The 21,403-nt window shown below is 38.5% G+C and overlaps 1 protein-coding gene across 1 annotated transcript in view; it reads right to left on the bottom strand.

The window, feature by feature from the left end:
- PCCA (propionyl-CoA carboxylase subunit alpha) overlaps nucleotides 1-20,182 on the bottom strand; it is a 4,227,722-nt gene extending 4,207,540 nt beyond the window's left edge. Inside the window, exon 1 of the mRNA XM_044071233.1 lies at nucleotides 20,003-20,182. Within this exon, the coding sequence (XP_043927168.1) occupies nucleotides 20,003-20,056 (54 nt within the window). The 5' untranslated portion in view covers nucleotides 20,057-20,182. The remainder of the gene's footprint in view (nucleotides 1-20,002) is intronic.
- Nucleotides 20,183-21,403: the final 1,221 nt, after the last annotated feature.

Below are 21,403 nucleotides of genomic sequence, written 5' to 3'. Positions count from 1 at the left end.
TGAGAAAGCCTGCTGCCATCTAGCAGCTTGTTTTCTGCCAATAAGGTAGGACTGGAACCAGCCAAGAGTAGAAGGACAGAGGTTTAGGTCTGAGAGTTTGTTAAGAAAAATGGGATGCGACACAGTGTCGAAGGCTTTAGCGAGACCAAGGAATAGACAGGAGACGAGGAAACTAATGCCCCTAGCTTCTGCAACCTTTTGAGTAAAGGATAATAAGGCAGTTGAGGTACTGTGTATAGGGCAGAAACCATGTTGTGAGGGGGTGAGGAGATTTTTGTGAATGAGATAGGACAGTAGTGGAGTATGTATACATTTTTAAAGGATCTTAGAGACCGGTGAGAGAATAGCAATTGGTCTATACTTAGAGGGTTCAACAGAGTTGTCACCTTTGTGCAGAGGAGTGGTATAGAAGGATTTCCAGATTTCCTCCTCAAACAACAAATAATGAATTGTTCTTTAATACTATTTCCAGTAGCTCCTCGAATAAATTAACCTTTACTTGATTGATTTTATAAATTTATTAAATACTCAACAAACCATTCCATTCCCAAGGTGTGTGGGACAACTGCATATAGATCTTTTACATCAACCGTGACCAATAAATCATCCGCATTAAAAGGCGCTTTATTAATTTTAGTGAGAAAATCCCATGAATCCCTGCAAACTTGCTCTTCCTAGTGTTTCAGATGTACATCTAAGAGCTTAGCACAAGCACTTGTAATCAAACCTCAAGCATCAACTACTGGTCATAAAGGAGTCATAAATAAGCATGTATTACTTAATCAAAACCATTGATTTAAATTCATTAGTTTAGAGAAAATTATCAAGAATGAGAGGGGTGGACCATGGGCGGTGCATCTTGAAAAGAGAGATCTACATTGGCAGCTTCTGTTGAATTCGAATAATTACCCGGGACTCATTTAAAGTGGAACAGCCTTACAAGACTATCTGGAAATATATAGAGCTGAGTATATTTTTCTGTATTATTCTGTATTATAGAGCTAAATTGTTGCTTAGATATCTGTTGTCTTAGTGTTCTGCAAATATACAGAGATCAGTATATATTTTTTGGGTTTTATAATTTGCACTCTGATTCCTCACTTCTCTGTTGAAACTTTTCCCCACCCCCCCTCCCTGTTTTGGTAGTAGTTTAAATTTGGTGGCTTTTGCAGTGCCCGCCCCACTGTAGATTTGATCTAGGACACTCCCCCAGTCCCATCTCTTTACCGCATTCTACCTAATAAACCCTTTCTGCACTTGCTTTTAGTCTTTTTTAATTTAATTACATTTTTTCAAACTGTGTGTGGACTAATATTGCTACATACTAAAGTGTGCCAGCTTGCACTGCATGTGAATTGTTTTTACTACTGTTTTTGCTACTTTTCTGATATAAGCCTGTTTCCTACCTTTCCTGTAATTAGTGTTCCAGATACAGATTTGCTGTATCCAGGACTATTTGTAAGCTTCTGAGCCCCCAAGCCTTTCTGTGTTGGAGGGAAGCCTTCTAGCTTATCAGTGGGAGTGGTAAGCACTAGGTAACCTGTCTACCACATAAGGAGTGGTTCTGGCCCAGAATTTGTAGTTATTGGCCGTTTGGGCGGTCTTCCATCTCTCTCAACTTCCTGATTTGAAGGCCTGCATTTGCACTTGTTTCTGTCCTGTAACTCCTGGGTCCATCTCATTTGCTCACTCAAAAAAAACATCTGCTTTTACTGTATTTGTGTTTCTTCCTACTTTATTTTGCTTTTGCGTCATCTTAAAAGTACTCAACTGTATTTATTACTGCTTGGTGTAACTCATTCTAAGCCTTTTAGTTTAAGCACTTGGGCTTCAGACCAGTTGTTTTGCAGGCCAGTTATTTTACATTAAAAGGGCTCGTGGTCTGCACTCTTGTGAGAGGCTGGACTCTGCCCTTCTAGTTGGGAATTTCTGGTTAAAAGCTTATAGTGCCTGCATATCTAAACTGCTTCTTACTGAAATTGGTACACCTTGTTTGCTGTAGCATAGACTAGATCCAGGCCTGCTGAATCTAGCTTTGTTTGTATAACCTGAGCACTAATCCAGGCATTCTTTAAAGTATTCAGTTGTATTTATTACTGCTTGGTAGTAATTTGATTAAAGTGTAGCTATCATTCTAAGTCTTTTGGATTAAGCACTTGGGCTTCAGACCAGTTGTTTTACATTAAGAAGGTTTGTGGTCTGCACTGTAGTGGCAGAACAGGTAGCTTACATCCTTCTAAGTTGGGAACTGCTGATTAAGGGCTCAGTGTCTGTTATTCTAAAAGTGTATTAATTCTGGTTTAAGCACTTGGGCTTCAGGCCAGTTATTTTACATTAAAAGGGTTCGTGGTTTGCACTCTTGTGAGAGGCTGGACTCTGCCCTTCTGAGCTGGGAATTTCTGGTTAAAGGCTTATAGTGCCTGCATATCTGAACTGCTTCTTACTGAAATTGGTACACCTTGTTTGCTGTAGCATAGACTAGATCCAAGGCTGCTGAATCTAGCTTTATTTGTATGATGCTTGTTTGTTTGCTTGTTATTTCCCTGAAACGCTAATTCCACCTAAAACGCAGCTTTTCAGCGCTTCTGTGGATCCCTAGTGATATCTGCATTGCTTACTGTACTTATTTCCTAGTTTCACTTGAAAGAAAGTTACTGTTTGTCGTTTTTGCATTTAAGTTACCTGTAACACATTGCATTTAAGTTACCTGGCACTTGCTCACTAAAGCAATTATATAAGTCAGCACTAAAATATTAAAAGCACTACACCCTCACAAACTCCCCTCGAGTACCTCGTTCCCAGTTGGCCCTTTTTTTTAATTATAAAGGAATTCCCAATACTATTCTAGCATGTCCAAAGGTCAGTTGTCAATCTCCTCTCCGGTCCAGCTGGCGAATCTGGGAATCTTGAGGCAATGTTACAACTGCCTCATGTACACAGACAACCCTCTCCTCCTCCCAACAAATTCCAACACATGTGAGAGATGCAACCATATAGCCATACTGGAGGCTAAGCTCTCTCAACTCAGTACTGGCGAAACCAGTCAGGAGGAGAAGGAAACCACACTCACTACAATTCCAGTCTCACATAGACCTACCACGACAGCAAACCAAACACATAAACACACAAAAACATACTCGGAGGCTCTAAATAAAAATCTGCCTACGCAGCAGAGACCTCCAAAGCAGGCACCCAAGCAACCGCTACAACAAAACACGTGCAACACATAGCTCACAAAGCCAGTGTGCCGAACAGTCACAGCCCTTAAGGCTAAACAACACACCTGATACACTTGTAATAGGTGACTCTATCGTCAGGCACACTGACGTCCCGCTCACCAGGCTGAACAAGGAGAAGGTCACGGTGAGCTGCCTGTTGGGTGCTAGGATCCGCCACATAACACAAGCACTCAGGTCACGCCAAGGCAAGTACAAATATGACTCCGTCATTGTCCATGCTGGTGTGAATGACCTGAGACATACCTCCCTGGACTACATGAAAAGAGACATACAGGAGCTCTCTGAGCATGTAGCCCAGGCCGGTATGATCCTGACCTTGAGTAGCATCTTACCCTCACCAAGAATGATGCCACAATATGAAGAAAAGATGATCAATTTCAACAATTGGCTTAAGTATTGGTGTCATTCAAAGGGGATCCAATGTCTGTCAGCCTGGGATGACATGCTCGACAAGCCACGATGCTTCGCTAGAACGGCTTGCACCTGTCACCTCTGGGCTTTCGGATATTGGCAAAGGCTCTTGCTACCCCCATAGTGCCTTTTTTAGGCAAGGCTCAAAAGACAAACCCACCTCCATAGGTATCACAAGGGATAAGAAACTAAGAGTAATGCTAAGTCTAAACCTCAAGATGCACGCACTCGAAACTCTCCTTAGCATGGAGAACATCGATATCTGTGCAGTAACAGAAACCTGGTTCAAGGCTCCCAAGAGCACCCCAGCACTACCAGGTTATACCTCATACCATGCTTTTTGGCCCCAAAACTTGGACCGTACCACAAAAGAAGGGGGAGCATCAATATTCGTCAAAGATACCCACACCTCCAGGTTGGTGGCACAGCACGAAGCATCAGAGACTATCCATGTGCAACTAACAGTGGGTAAAACTGCCTTCCAGTTTATAGCCTGCTACAGACCACCCTCCCAAACCCAGGAACCCCACTCGGCCTTTCTGAGAACACTGGAAAATATGAAGGTCTCTCTAAACACCATTATATTGGGCGACTTCAACTACCCAAACATAGACTGGGAGCATTACTCTAGCTCCAACACCCTAGCCCAAAGGTTCCTAGAATTTATAAACTCAAATGCTATGGAACAACTTGTTACCACTCCCACAAGAGGGGAAAACATACTGGACCTGATCATCACCAACATGGGGACTCTATGCTCCAGACCAGAAGTGTATTCCTCACTGGTAAGATCAGACCATAAACTAATCTCACTGGATATTCACATCCCGACTCCACCCCTGCCCTGAAATCCACAGTGAAAAACTTCTCTAAAGCAAATTTCACACTCCTCAAAACTGAGGTGGAATCCTTCAAAGCCCCCGGGCCTATGGAAAATACGGCCCAGACCGCAGAATCCTTTATAAACGCATTCTATGAACACCTTCAGGAATGCATGGATCATGCAATCCCAAATAAAACCAAAACCCAATCCTCCAAAGGCAGATGTCCTGTCTGGTGGACCCCAGCCATAAACAAACTATACAATAGAAGGAGGAAGCTACTACATGATAGAGCAAAATCCCAAAAGGGGAAGGCATCTCTGATCAGTATTAGCAAAAAACTACGGTCACTCATAAAATCGTCTAAGGCCAGCTTCGAGAGAAAAATTGCACAGGACACTAAGGATAATCACAAGGCTTTCTTTAGTTATGTTAGGAACCTGGGTGGGAATTCCCAGATATGCTCAGAATTAGTCCAAAATGACAAAAAATACACCAAACCCACAGACATTGCCAACAACCTAGCTGACAGGTTCAGCGCAAACTTCTCCCCACCAAAAGGGCAAATATTTATCCCAGCAGAGTGCTGCCCCCCTGACATCTCAGATGCTCAGGTAAGAGCTGCCCTCTCCAAAGCAAAAAACACAGCATCAATGGGACCAGATGGTGTCCTGGGCTGCGCCCTACATGAACTCCAAGAAGAGCTAAACCCAAACATAAAACTACTGTTCAATCTCAGCCTTACTACAGGATATGTACCCAAAGAGTGGCGTACAGCAACAGTGGTCCCTCTCCACAAAGGTGGTGCCTCAACGGATCCTGGAAACTATCGCCCCATAAGCCTGACTAGCTTGGTCTGCAAAGGTATGGAAAGGATCATCATGGACCTCATAAATAAAGATATTGGGGACCTACAGACACTGGATCCTACCCAGTTCGGCTTTTTTAAGGGCAGATCCTGCCTCTTAAACCTAGTTGATTTCTTTGAAACACAGTCACCAAGGCCATTGACGAGGGGAAGGTGGTCCACACAGCCTACCTGGACCTCGCAAAAGCCTTCGATACAATACCCCACTCAGGCATTATAGATAAGCTCACCAGCTTAAATATAAACCCCTATGTCACCAGATGGGTTGCAAACTGGCTCAAGGACAGAACCCACATGGTAAGAATTGCTGGAGCCATGTCAGACTCCAAACCAGTTACAAGTGGTGTCCCACAAGGCTCAGTCCTGGGACCCCTCTTGTTCGGTATATATTTCTCGGAGGTACAGGCCAACACGGAAGGACTGTGGCTGACTAAGCTCGCAGATGACTGCAAACTGGGCGCCATAATCGACTCTCCAGCCGACACAAGCATCCTCCAAAAGGGCCTCATAGAAACAGACAACTGGTGCCAGAGCCATGGCCTCAAGCTAAACGCCAAAAAGTGTATAGTCATCCCCTTTGGCAAAAACAAAGTGCCCACAAATTACCACATAGGTGGTAATCCATTAAGTACAGAAGAAGTAATTAGGGACCTGGGGACCCAAGTTGATAGCAATCTCTCATTTGACAACCACGTGGCCAAAGTGGTTAGAAAAACATTTTATATAGCCCACCTAATCATGAAGGGATTCACATCTAGATCAGGGAGGTCATCGTGCCTCTTTACTCATCCCTCATCAGGCCCATAATTGAGTACAATGCCCCTTTTGGGATGTACCTTACCAGACACCTGCAGCAACTGGAAAGACCCCAAAAGTACCTCACCAAGAGGATCATAGGGCTCAAACAGATGCCATACGCTGCCCGGTTAAAGAAACTCCAGCTCTACTCAGTGGCATACCGCCTGCTCAGAGGCGATCTGTGCCTGACGTATAAAGCCATGTCCAACCCAGAATTAATGGACATGCTGCACCTCAGAAAATCCAAATCCCATCGAGCTACGCGCTCGAGAGACTTGAACCTCAGCACTGAAATAAATAGGACATGCTGGAGGGACAGATTCATAACCCAGAGGCTCCCTTCACTCTAGAATAAAATCTCAGTCCAGGTTAGGCAGAGTCCCTCATTGACTCTCTTCAAGAGGAATCTTGATGAGTGGATGGGAGATCGTAGGTTTTCCCCGGGTATCACTTCTGTGTCACTGTTAGACAGAGGCACAGTATACTAACCTTGAAAAAGAGCATAGCAAAATTAATTTAAAATGGGTGGCGAAAGCCAAACACTCTGGCTAGGCTTATAAATGCCCTAGGGCAGATAGCCTAGTATGAACTTATGAACCTAAGACATCTATTGCTTGTGTGCTTAAACTAAAAGCCTTACGCAGATGACTTTTTGCATTTAATAGGCTACATTGATTGAATTGGAGTTTTATCTTGCCACCAATTTTTAATCTATTTTTTAAGAACGTAGTTTTACTTATTTTACTGCTAGGTTTGCTCACCAGTGGAATTCGACTGGGCAATTAAAATCAGGAGTAGGAAGGACTACTATTCATTTATTTTTAAAGGCGTTAGGAAAGAAAAAGATTATTGGTTGTAATGTAAAATGATGTACTATATTAATATCGACTTTATGGATTGTTTTTATCTGATGAAATTTTGGCAAAGACCAAGATGAAACCGCTTATCATTGTACTAGTGTAAAGGTATTGTTATTCTTCCCTGATTTTTTGTTTTAATTGTGGCAATTAAAGTTTACTGAGCGCCTACTACCTTAGCCACAAGTCTTCATTCATTGTTTTTGTTTTAGGAGTTTGCTCTTTTGAGTGGAGTTTTTAGTTGATTAGAAGAATCGGGAGTACCTTGGACTTGAACCAGAATCTGGATTTGGGAGATGGGGATGTACAGGAAGACGACCAGAAACACTGAAATTAGTGAATAAATGTGAGATTATAAAGCCTCATTCACATTTGTGAAATATGGCTTTACAAGAAAAAAGTAGGCATATTGTACTTTTGTTGATTTTGTTAAACTTGTGAGGGACTGAGAAGCATATACTCAATTTCATGTCATTGCTGTTTGAATGACACTAGGAGGAAATAAGAAAAAAGGTAACTAAAAAAACAAGTTTTGTTCTAAACAGTATTTCAGAAAAACATTTCATGATATAAATTGCATGTTATGTAATACAGCATTATAAGTTACTTCTGTACATGATAAACATACTAAAAGTAAACAAGTACCTTTTTTGGTTTTAAGAAATGTCCGCATTACAATGTAAAAAGAAGGAATGCTGGACAAAAGCATGTTTAAGTTAATATGCTTTGATCTTGGGTTGCGGAGGAGAGGGTCAGGATGTAAAAGTGCACAGATTATAACATACATAGAACTGATATTGTTGGTCTTACTTTTGCATAGGTGAATATCAAAAGCCCTTGGCCTAATCTAACTAGTTAAATCAGGTAAATAAAAGAACACCAAGTATAATGAAAAGTTTTCCTTTAGCAAATGTTCAGTGTGAAGTCTGCAGCCGAGGGCAGCTGTACATTTTGTCCTTGTGTCTCTATGGAGACAAGCTGACTACAGAGGCAGGCAATAAAAGCCAGAGCAATTTTAAAGCCTAAATGTTAGCATTTTCTAAAAGCAAACAATCAGTTTTTCACATCTGGGATGGGAATAAGGATTAAGACAACAACAAACAGTAATGTGCAAGTAGGAGCCCAGACTGTAACATGCATTTTAGCATGGACAGCCTTAATTTTAGGTTAGATAATACCTGTGGGAATTTGAGATAACTGTTCCTATCAGGAGGGTTCAACATCATTATTCGAAGATGTACATAGTTTTCTGCATTTCTTTTAGGTTAATAAGATTTGGAATGTTCTTTTTTTTCTGAAGGTTTTCATTAAAACAAAAATTCTTGTAAAATGTGACAGATAAGAGGGTAACCTGATACACATTAATGGTGCATGTAACACAAAAGCTAGAAATAGACTTTTAGAAAAGCTGTTGTATATAATAAATGGGATTCTTATCATAACGGTTACATTACCTATGCTATTTTGGAATGTGAATGGCCTCACAGGTACAGACAAAAACGTAAAAGTATTGAATTATATGAAAAAATGTAGATTGCAAATAGCAATGTTACAGGAGACACATTTGAAAAGAAGTGAGCATGTGAATTTGATAAAGAAAGGATTTCAGACTGGATATTCACCAGAGTATCAGGGATGAATGAAAAGAAAAGTACTTCTGCTACTTGCTTGAGGAGCACCAAAGTGATAGAAGAGGGGTTAAGACAATACTGGTAGACTGGTGGTCGTAATGAGCTACTGGTAAGGGAAAAGAATTATGCTGGCATGAATTTATATTCCACCAAAAACTGCTATTATGGAACTTAAAATTTCTGGAGAAATAATCAGCTGTCAGCAGGGAATATTACTTATAGGTGGGGACTGGAACTTCACTTGCACAGTGAGGATGTAGCTGAGGGACCTAGAAGGGAAAATATAACAAAATAGAGTAGATTTCTGAAGAAATTTACAAAAACAATATTTGGTACAAAAGATGCGACATCAGTGAAAGGAACTCTCAGAGAATTTATATATTATTCCCCAGGGTACAATAACTGGGCTACACTAGACAGAAATCACAGATCACTAAAGAGAAATTATAATTCATATTCACAGGAATATGTGCATTTAATTGAAAGCCTATACATGCATCCAATAACCATCTCAGATCATGTGCCAATAACCAACATAGAAATGCGTGCTAATGAAATAAAAATGATGTACTGTCGGTTTAAAAAAGGAATTTAAGGAATGGGTAGTGGAAATTATTACTCAAGATTTATTAGGGAAGGCAGAAATGTATTCACAAGCTATTAGCTAGTGAGTGGGATAAAATGAAAGTGGAGTTTAAAATAGAGCAGAAATAAAAGAAAAAGAGATATGGTTAAGAAGTAACAGGCCAGGCTCCTGCTTTCCTGTTTGCAAGGCAGCATACACACAAACACACTTCCCTTCTCCTACTGTAACTCTGTGTTAATGTAGAGAAGGCTAATGCAGGTTTACATTTTATATATATATATATATATTTTTTTTGGCCACAAGAACAAGTTGTTATGCCAAAACAAAATTTTTAACCAATGAAGAGCAGCACATTTTTACATGTCTTGCATGAATTCTACAACCCCCCTCCCCCTTGGTTAAAACATGCATTAACCTTTTTATATGGATGTGTTTTTTTGCATTACAGTCCATAAATTTTAAATACATCAATGAAGCTTCTCTACACACACGTATACATACATTTTATATAATATTATATATATATATATATATATATATATATATATATATATATATATACACACACATATACACACACACACACACACACACACACACACACACACACACACACACAGGTATACGTTAATGTTATTAATTTACTTGGCGTTTTCATACTTTATAACAGAATAATTGGATGCTAACATGGCTTTCTAACTTATTCCTCGCTTTATGCCTCACGATCACATTCCTGAAATGTATGAAGGTGTGCAAGATGTTACTATACTCAATACACTAATACCTACTGCTATTACTGAAGAGCTTTCCAAATTCAGTCTTTCATCACTTAGAATTGGCATAGTACCACAACATTTAGATCCAGGTAAACACATGGCTGCCCCTATTGACTTACACTTGTCATTCACAGGTTCCCTTTATCCTAGATTATACCATGACCCCCCATTAATATTCCAAAACGTGCACGCTGATTGGCCAGCGTGCACGTTGTAAATCGACTTATACTAATGGAAAAAGGTCCGGTCACCCGGACTTTGTCCATTAGTATAAGTCTTTTTTAAAACACTGTCTCGCTATGTTAAAAGAGTTTAACAAAGCGACACAGGTTTAAAAAAAGCAACAGAGATGTCTCGCTATGTTAAACTCCTTTAACATAGTGACACAGTGTGTAAAAAGCAACGGAGATCTTGCTTTCTCCGTTGCTTTTTTTCTTAAACATGTCTCGCTATGTTAAATGGGTTTAACATAGCGAGACAGCTTTAAAATAAGCAACGGACATCTCCGTTGCTTATTTTAAAGCTGTCTTGCTATGTTAAACCCATTTAATATAGCAAAACAGTAAAAAAGCAACGGAGATCTTGCTTTCTCCGTTGCTTTTAGCCACAGCTCTGATGTACTGCGTTGGCATGCGCAGTACATCAGAACTGCCGCGGATACCAGGCAGCTGCGGAAGGGCAGCAAAGAGGCATTATACAATGCCATTATTTAAGAAAAGTAATTATTTCTTTTCTTAAATAATGTCATAGTATAATAGCAATAACTCACTTCTGGGTGTGGGTAATGCGGGATTTACCCACGGTTGTCTTTGTTTGGTCCCGAGGGCGAACCACACCAACCGTGGGTAAATCCCGCATTACCCACACCCAGGCGTGGGTTATTGCTATAATCTCCTATGACCAGTCCTTCATGAAATGTTTCACCCCCAAAGACATTTGTTCAATAACATGGTTAAAATCATACTCCACTTTTCCCTAAATAATTTGTTCTTCTGTCATTGACTGATGTAATTTTCTTTTTGAAGAGTGCTATCTTTGCACAATGTATCATTCTGATTTTAGAACTTGCCTACTTTTGCTGACAGCATACATCACGTTGCTGCCTGTGAAGACAGTACCCCACCCCCAAATGAGAAACTCTTTCAAAGTCACTAGAACCTATTTTACTATGTTCTTTATCATATACACTCAAACTGACTATCAGATATTTCATTGGCTTAATTCCATTTTTTTTCATTTCTTGCAGGATTCCATTTCATTGTTTTTGTTTTTCTAAATTCTAAACAAACTCAGTCTTCCTTTCCATGCATCTGCAGCTAGCTTTGGTTTGGATTTGGCTGCTAACAATGGTGCGGTTACAGTAACGCATCAAAATTTATTCTGAAACTGTTTCGGCTTAACATTTGGTGCTCAACTTAAGATTCCAACTCCTCTACATAGTGACATATTACAAATGATCCACTTAATCTTAAATTATACTGAGGAATACAAAGCATGTTTTCACTGTACACATGGGCATGGTTTCCTCCTCAATGAAATATTAGTAAAACAGGTGAACTGTTAATCTGTTTACAAACATGAAAAAAAGAAACAAATACACAAGCATGCATCAAAATGCCAGAACTTTTCATAACTCCATGTGACGATAGGAGGTACTGCTGGGCATGCCAGGAGAAGTAGGGCAGTGGATGTGTAACATATGCCAGCACAACTTTACTGAAATTTTGTAAATAATTATATATCATTTATATATCAAACTGATTTGTATAGATGCTTGTGTTTAAAAATGCATTTGTAAAGTTGCTTGTGTCAAAATATATCAGTGTGCCCTGTGCCCTGCTGGAATTAAAAAAAAATGTACATGTATTATTGTAACTGAATTAAATGTATATGTTTCAGAGGACAATGGAAGAGCAGAGGTTAATCACAATCCAGCTGCAGCAAACCTTGAAAAATATCTGAAATTAAATTAGGCTATAAAGATGTTATCTCACAGTTTTGAATAAAGCCAGATACACAATGTCTATAAGAAGCCTGGCTTAGTAGCTCTGTAGGAGGAGTAGAAGTGTTAAAATGGTTTTATGACTTCTGAGAGCAGCAGCAGATCGGACTAATGCTTGTGTGTGTATTACTGACAAGTAGGTGCTAAAATCCTGGAATTGTCTAGTGATGGGGGATACTGCAATAAACAGAACCAGATGACCATATGTATGTGAATTCATTCTGTACAGAAATAATGTTTTAATTTAGAAGAGACGGATGTCTCAGAGGCAGTTGGTTCTTGGAAACCTAACTAGAAAGACCCTCACCCACATCATCTTGCCTTGTGACAGTAAGTATCTTAACTAGGAAACAGTAATTCTTTTAAAATCAGGAAGAGATAGTGAGATTAGCTAAATGCTGTTTTTCTGTATCTGTGTGAAACTTTCCATTGGTGCTACTTTTAATATTTCTTGTGATTGAAACTCTGGTGTTTACTGTAAATAGATATTTCATATTTTTATGTTCTTTTATTATTTATTAATAAATATATGGTTTAAACTTCTTATTGTGCCTAGTCCTTTTAGAAAAATATTTAAGTTGAGAATATCTACATATATTTATTTGGTGATAACTCTGACCACTCATAAAAGCCATGCTGCTAGCCAAACTACCATTTGTATTAACATTGATTTTACTCAGTATAATTGGGCACACTTGTAAGAGCCTTAGATAGCTGGCTTTGTAGTGCCTGGTGGCAATGATCACTACCTTATAGTCTGGGCAGAAGGGGGGCATAGCTAGTAAACCTGTGTCAGGCTTTCCCAGGTGTGTGTGTGTGTGTGTGTGTGTGTGTGTGTGAGCTACTTGCAGCACGGACACAAAGCACTTGTTTCACAGACAGAGAAGTGGAGGACTTGGCTTGGGTGCTCAGCTGAGGACTCTGAAGCTGTGACAGTGGGGAGTCTTGTTGCGGACCTGAAGGAAGACAGTCACCCCGGGGACTGGGTTTCTCTGTGTCCCCTGTGTGCTCTTAAGAGAAATTATACTTGATGGAGAGAGGTCTACATCTGGAAGTACTGAGTGTATCCATTTGTATTCCAAGTGAATGTCCCTCTCCAGTGTCAGTGGTGAGGATTCAGGCTCCTTGATTCCTGGTCAGAGTGGGGACATCACACTCCAAATGGAATTAATTATTTACACTGAATAAATTCAGATCTAAATGCAACATTGGTTAAGTGGCCACACCACAAAAATATTAACTATAAATATGAACATATGAAAAAAAAGGCTTTATAAGACAAAATAAACCACAAGGATAATCAAAAACCATAACAAAATGGTACAAATTGAATGAAGGTTTTAATGCTTGGTATCCCACTACTCATTGAACAAAAGTAGTTTAGCGGTCTTCTAGACACAACTTACAGTACAAAAAAATACCACCATACTCTATAGCACATCATATCTGCATAAACACTGAGCAGGACAAAAATTACTAAAACTAATACTGGAAAGTAGGCATAGGTTTTATATGGTCGACCGCTATTTCTAAAGCAAATTTTACCAGTTAACCTAAAAGTGCTTAACAGTGGTCAAATTCCTTGCTGTGATGTGTACTGTCCAGTTACTGAACTTTGTAAAACCATTTTTACATAAACATTGGCTGTGAAAACAATTAAATACCACTGAAAGTGTCAGATTTATTGCTCAATATGTCACTCATGGAAACAGGATAGAGTAAAAAACGGGCCATCTGAATGCATTACAATAAACCACATGTTTCACAGTAAAACACTTCACAAGGTCTTCATGTACTTTTACAATGAGACACTGAACTCTGAACAAAATGGTAACTGCACCTCGTGACAAAGTTAGAGCACTGCAAGGTATGCAAATGAAGCCACAATGGATGATTACAGCAAGATGGAGATGTAGCTTTATTGTAGTTTAGTGACACTCCCAAGTGCAGCCACAAGCAAAATCTAATAGCTGCACATTGGCTGTCAAATATTGAACTTTGAAAACCACTTTAAAACTCCTTTACAGATGAGAAACTGATGGCAAATAATTCATCTTATCGACGTATCAACAAGTTCTCATATACAAGGTAGGGGAAATATTTTACAACTGCCAAAATGCCATGGCTGTGATCAGTGCTTTATTTTTTTTATTCATCAGGTAAGATATACTAGACACAAGTGTTGTGCCCATTTTCTGACAGGACCCAGACACAGCAGTGCAAGTAAATGGGTTCTTTGAAGCCACGTACTAAGCTGAGACTAATGGAATCAAACTAAGAGAGAAACATTAGCAAAATAGCCTTACCCTCTAATAACAAAACAAATCAAGCTTTAATATTAAAAAGGCAAAGGTGCTAAAATATTAACTCTACTTGCAGTTTATGATTTTTACCCATTTTTTTGTCTTGGATTATTCTAGATACATGGGTTTCATTTTGGACTGAGCACACTACAGTTTTGTTAATTATAAGAAGGCATTATCAGAGATAATCACCCACTCTGATGTGAAAAGTTATTTTCAGTAGAAATGTATTCCTGTTGCATGTTTTGTAATTAAATAGCTGCTCTTGCATGCAAACAAATAGGCTGAAGTAATTTCATTTTTTTCTAAACAGAGTTCTGTCTGTTAAAATTAAAACCACAAACTACAGAATCATTATTCAGTAATCACCCATACTACTACTGTTGTTGAAGGATGAAACCCCTTACAGAGCATTTTCAGAAAATGTATACTAGCCTTAATCATTTATTTAAATTCTGTATTGTTTTACTTTGTAACACTATTGTGCCAGTAGATCGGGTAATGTTTACATTCATAGATATGTTTATGAATACACTACACCATCTGAATAATATTTATAAGTACAGATTCAGAAATATCATAGTTTGAGTATTGTAAAAATGTCTGTAACATCAGTCATCCATAACATGTACCTGATATAGTATTTTCAGTATTACTGCAAAATACATATTTTCTTTGGAATATGCCACTTTCACATCACTGGGAATTAGGACAACTCTGAAAATCAGGAACAGCTGGCACAAAATAACTAGACCAAAATATTAATTTGGTTTGGCTTGGTGCAAACTTTGTTTATGATAAGTCCATAGGAATAATGTGGGATGTATTTTTGATGGGAAGATAAACAATTTTTATGTTTCCATCCCTTTACCAGGATAATCCAGTAAAATTCCACATTTAAAATTCTGCTGCAGAACACACAAAAAAAAAAAAAAAATCAATATACTTTGGCAATATGGCTTTATTTGTATTTTTGGGTTCTGTGTTTACCTGCACTTAAAGCAGCAATAAATTAACCTCTTGAGCACTTCAGGCTGTAACAGTACTTCTTTAAAACAATCAGTTCCACTGCTTACCAATTGTATGCAAATCGTTAATGTTCTGTAAACTGTCAGAAACATTTACTCTGCATGTCTAAGATGAACATTGATAAAATATTATTTTATGATGACTTGTGTATCTGTAAAGGTCATGACTGAAAAGTATGCATTATGGATCAGTCCACTTCTCATGTAATAAAGAAGAAAAGTTCTACCTAAACTGGTGCCCATTCATTGTCTTTTCTGTGCTGCATACTTTTGTGTTGCTCATTTATAACCATAAGAAAAATAAAAATCAAGTCACTATGATATCAACAATTTACAGAGAGCACAAAACAATTATCTACAGTAACTCCAGAATTTCAGCATAAGATGATCATTTTGCTATTTTAATTGCCATACAAAACAGTGGTCATGATGATCAGAAGGAAATCTGTATGTAAAACTATAAACAGTTAATATAAATGTATGAGGGTGGTAAACATGCATTACTAGGTAATGCAGTTCAGGTATGCCAGAGCATTTGCTACAAGAGGGGTTTCTCTAAATCTGCTTTACATTTCTGACAGGATCTTGACCATTTACTTCCACAGAAAATATGTTTACCATTAGGCACTGTACATGGTATTTCTTATAAGGAAAATGAAGGGATTACTACGGAATTAACATTTAAGGATATAAGCAACGTACAGACTCATAACTCAACCAGTTCGGATTCATCTCAGGTAGGTTCTGCCTACTTAACTAGGTTGATTTCTTCAAAAAAGTTACTAAAGCAGTAGATAACAGTAAAACAGTACATATCATATAGCTAGATCTCATAAAGGCATTCAACACCATCCCAGACACAGATATCATACATAAATTCTCCCAGCTAAACTACAATCCCCATGAAACTCACCGGATAACAAACTGGCTAGAAAACAGATCCCAGAAAGTTAGGGTGGGTGGCTATACCTCCTCTGAAAGGCCCGCCACTAGAAGTGTAATCCAGGGTTCAGCCCTTGGGCCACTCCCCTTTGACATTTACTTCTTGGAGGTCAGTGCTAATGCTACAACTGCACACTTGGTGCAATCATAAACTCCCCAAAGAATAACAAGATCTTTCAAGAGAGCACATCCCAGACAGCTGGTGCCAAAACCATGGACTAACACTAAAAGCCAAGAAGTGCATAATTGTCCCCTTGGCAAGTATAACTTCCCATGTAACTAATCACATTGACAACATACCCCCTGAAAACTGATCCCATAATTAGAGATCTGTTAACTTATGCCAAGAATGAATTGTCCTTTGTTTACCAAATATTCACTGAAATTGCCCTTTCTAAATCCAGCGTTTGTTTTCTACTTCCATGAGACTCGTATTGTAACACTGGTACTGGAGACTGCTGAATTATTGATCCATCTGTGTGTTACTTTGAATGATGCACAACATTTGCAACTTCATGGACAGCTAGTAAGATACAACGTGTAACATTGTGAAGCAGGTAAAATGGCCTAAATTAGTATTAATAGTTTTAAGCAGTACTTCAAACTACTCAAAATTAAACATGTTAAATACAGAAGATTACAAAAATATCTACAGTTTAAACCTCCTGCCTCAGTCCAACTTTCTTAGAAAGATCCAAGCTTGAACACAAAGGATTTGTAGGTAACATGTTTAAAAATCCAGCAGTAAACATTTCTAGCTGACATATCAACCAATGTAATAAAATAACTTTCCAAATTCTTACATAAAATGGCCAGTCATCAAAGGTATTGGTTTAGCTATCAACACATCACAGGCTCACAAAACTGATATGTTCTACTACAGTGACAGCACAAAAACAGCTTTTCCACTCAGTTTCAGCAACTTAATAATATGCAGCCTTCCACAATCCCAAGGTGAAAAAAACTTTGAAATGGAGAGGAAGACTAAGCAGAGCACTCACATTTTCGTGGGAATGTGAATATCCCAACTCTGACAACGCAGACATCATTATTTTAAACTCTTTTTTGTTTTTAAAGTATTCAAGATAACTCTACTGATGTACTGCCTACATATGCCATCTACTGTTGTACTACCCACATATGCCAATCGTCAGAAAGACAACTGGGGCAGAAATGCATACAATTCTGAAATACATTGGTACATCTTGCAGCTGCAAGACTAAAACTAAGTTTAGCTATTACAATCAATCAAACCTGTGGAAATATTCATACTACAAGAAGATCAGCTCCTTACTGCTACCAACAACAGCGAGAACTACAACCATGCATGTAGCTTTTTTAATCACACACCATCCTAAGAATTAAACATCTTACAATTCTCTTAAGTCTGAGCACAGTATGCATGCCAGCAGTTTCTTACATGATTTCATATATTTTGTCCCGTCTCTTACATGATGTCATATATTTTGTTTACTTGAAGTCTTGATGAGATACAACACCTATTACCACATTAGCAGTTTTCACATTACAATAAAAATAGAACTGCATCAGAAAAAGTGATACCAAAAAGCAAAATGACGTAGACCACTACAATGTAAAAAACTACAATTTACTGTAAATTTTTTTTCTGAGAACACAATACACAAATAAAGTGATCATTAAGTGACAGTATCCGTTTGTAAGTCAACACTTGCTGCTGACTGAGAACACAAGAGTTGATGTGATATATTTTACTGGATTAATATAGAGCAAAACCTATGTTGGTCAAGTAAAAGCATCAGATCACCTTTTGCTCTTGTGTCTTCTGTCAGTAGACCAATATGAAACTTTTTTTGCTAACCAATATGCACTCTAGGATCTTGCATTAGGTATACCTTCTTTGACATAATCTAGGTCAATAAGTAATCCAACCACAGCAACAGATGCATGGCAGCTGCTCAAGCTCAGGTCTTTCCATTTCCTGTAACACACACACAATGTTTATAACATCTTCTTTGTTGCACTTCATACTTCAGCTATGTTTATTCCACTTCAACCACAGTCTTGAACTATTCCACCACGACTACTCCAACTCACTTCTGCTAAAAGGGTAATGCACATACATACCACTACTTCCAGAAAAATAAAAATAACTATGTCTCATGAATGCCATCAGCATTGAGTACTGGAGAATAAACACTGTTCTTAAAGTAAAACTGTTTTAAGGAAATTGGATGCAATGGCCAGTTAAATGGTCACTTTATGATCATTTTATTTTGGTATAAACAGTGCTACCTGCCTGCAACAAACTTTCAGGTGAAGTGGTAGAAACATATATAGTGAGGTACATCTGCTTAACGTGTTTCATCTCCTGTGGAAGTGCACATTCTGAAGTTTGTCCATCTCTTTACTACACAGCATTTTCTCAAACAAACAGTATGAAAAACATTTAATAAAATCAAAGCAGGCCACTTCTTGCTGGCCCTGCATCAGATAATCTGATTAACCATCTTCCACTTTGCCAGTCTACGTTGTCTCAGGATTTGCAAGCCAGTAGGTAACAGATATTCAAGAGCTAACTTATGAAAGTACAATCAGTCTATGATGGACACCACTGCAGAAAAATCTTTCACTGTCAAACTACATCCATCCTGGCTGTCTTACCACATTACTCCAACCACCCAAATGAAGACGGTCTAATTGCCACTGTTTCTGACACCATTATATACAAGTTGTCAAGTACAACTGCCACTTCTACTTCATGATAAAAGGCCTCTGTGTGGGCATACATGTCAGTCTATACACCATATTTCATACAAAATTATGGAGGAGGATAACAGTTTGACATTCCTATCATAAGCAATTTAAAGCAAAAGAAAAAAGTGATGACAAATTCTTAGTAGTATAAACTCTGGCTCTCTGGACACAAAAAACAAGCAGCATGGTTTCAAGGTTAAAATAATCCCCCTGAAGTGGCAATATATTTTATTGAAAAAATGGATGGACTGGACACAACTATTGTATAATGCATGCAACCAAACACATTTCGGGAGAAGTGGTTCCATAGCTCTCAACCTTCCAACTTCAAAATGAGGAACACTAGCCCTCATAATGTGGAACAAATGGGCAAAATGTGGAACACATTTTAACAGCTTACTAACAACGTCAACCAGGAAGGTCGAATGGTTAAAATATGCTGGTTTTACTTATGAAAAGGATCTTTTAATGAATTATAGGATTCTTTTTTATTTATCATGGATATCAGTTACAAAATTCTTAACACTGAATAGGTGACAGACCCTTTCAATGTGGAACTTTGAGGAACATGAACTTTGTAAGATCCCAAATGATGTACGCTCCTCGTAATGAGGTACACTTGAGAGGTATGCCGTTCTGGCATGCATTACAATGCAGCAAATTATCACTGATTCTCATATTGCCAGTCTCTGGATGTGCGTTAAAACAGTGTACAAATAGCTTAATAAACAAGCCAAAATAAAAAAAATCAAACAGCGCCTCAAACAACAGTTTTTCAACTAATAGTTTTTTTTTTTAACAACACCAGATATATTGTTAAATGCAGCACCTTATATGACCCCGTTCACGTGTTGTCACCTACATGCCCCTAACCTGTCAGAAAGCAAGCTAATAAGCTAGTCTTTGTTTACTTAAAGTGTGTGTTGTTCAGTAATGGTCAAATGACACATCTTTGTCATGGAATAACAATAGGGTCAGAAACTATGTACTTTAACACTTCTCACCTTCACTTTAAGAATAACTCTTAGAAGAGACGAACTACATCTGAGCGCCGCCATGGTTGTTCACGGTTGCTGTGCAGTGCTGTGAACTCTCACCTTAGCAGGCCTGTCGCAACTAACCAATCAGGAAGCAAACTAGTGTCAGCGCTCTAGTCGTCAGCTCTACAGCTGTCCGCTTCGGAATTCCTTCAATCCAGGTATGGATGTTGTTGTGTGCTATTTGACTGATTTACGCATTTTATCTTCTACTGTAAACTCACTACAACAATTTAAATGTAATCTGAGAATTTTGTAATATCACAGAAGTAGTTTTTTTATTTATTAGGCTTTGTGTGGAAGCAAGGGCATTTTTGGTAGATTAAGCAAGATTATCTGCAACGGAGTAAATGCTTCCTGGTTTTTTGAATAAAAATAGCTGTAATGTATCATCTTGAGACCTACCCATCAGCTAAATCTGCATTACTGTAGCATATTTCTGAACTTTTAATGTCGGCGAAAGGAGGAGCTTTACATTCTGTGGCAAGCTGTTAAAAGTGAGGGTTGCTGTTTCCCTATTGAAAACTGCAGCACACATTGCGTAGCAGTAGAGTAACGGAATATTCCGATTATAAGCAAAAAAAAAAAAAAAGTACTGCGGACTTGCTATTTGTTTTCTTTAATTACTTAATAGTGTAGGGGAAGTGCCTTGCTGCTGCACGCAGTTATTTGGAGCTGTAGGGTTTCATTACCGATTTACTGCAGAAGGTTGTAGTTCTGTCCCATACGCAGGAGTAAACGTTTTGTTAACGTGGCTGCATAAAATACACGTTTTTATAACATATGTGCATAGATTAATGCTAGGTTAATTGCCCTTGCGGGCCATTTTAAGTATAGTCAATTACCCCATTGGAGAATCAAACCCTGCACCTTGTGTCTGCAATTTTGCCATCTCCCCACAGGTGAATTTACAAGTTATGTTTATTTGCTCTTTGCCTATTTTACGACCCTACCACATTCAATAATTGCTACATCGGCGCTTCGTGAACTTCAAATAAGTTACAAGGGCATGTCGTCCAAGGACAGTGCACAGCTTGCCATTTCGTACCCTGCTTGAGGAATGTATCTGAACATGCCTTATCTTCTTTGCTGTTGTGTGCCAGATAATACATTTTCCTCTTTATTCATTAACAAGCATTAATTTGTTGCATTAAACTTATTAAATAGAGGGAAAGTATAAATAAACTCCTTCACCCTGGACGATCCACCACTCCATCCCCCTCGGCTATTAATCTGAGTAAGTTGTCGATAGCTTTAATAGCTTCTTCACAGAAACCATCCAGAATCTAGCAAGCCAACTATATCCCAGTAGCCCAAACCCTATTTATAGTTTACCTAGTTCCCAACTCTCCTTTAACTTCCAACCAG

The sequence above is a fragment of the Protopterus annectens genome, chromosome 5.part0, assembly GCF_019279795.1.
Source record: "Protopterus annectens isolate FY-2018-M chromosome 5.part0, PAN1.0, whole genome shotgun sequence".
In the NCBI taxonomy this organism is placed as follows: Eukaryota; Metazoa; Chordata; order Ceratodontiformes; family Protopteridae; genus Protopterus; species Protopterus annectens.
This window is presented reverse-complemented; position numbering and strand designations above follow the sequence as displayed.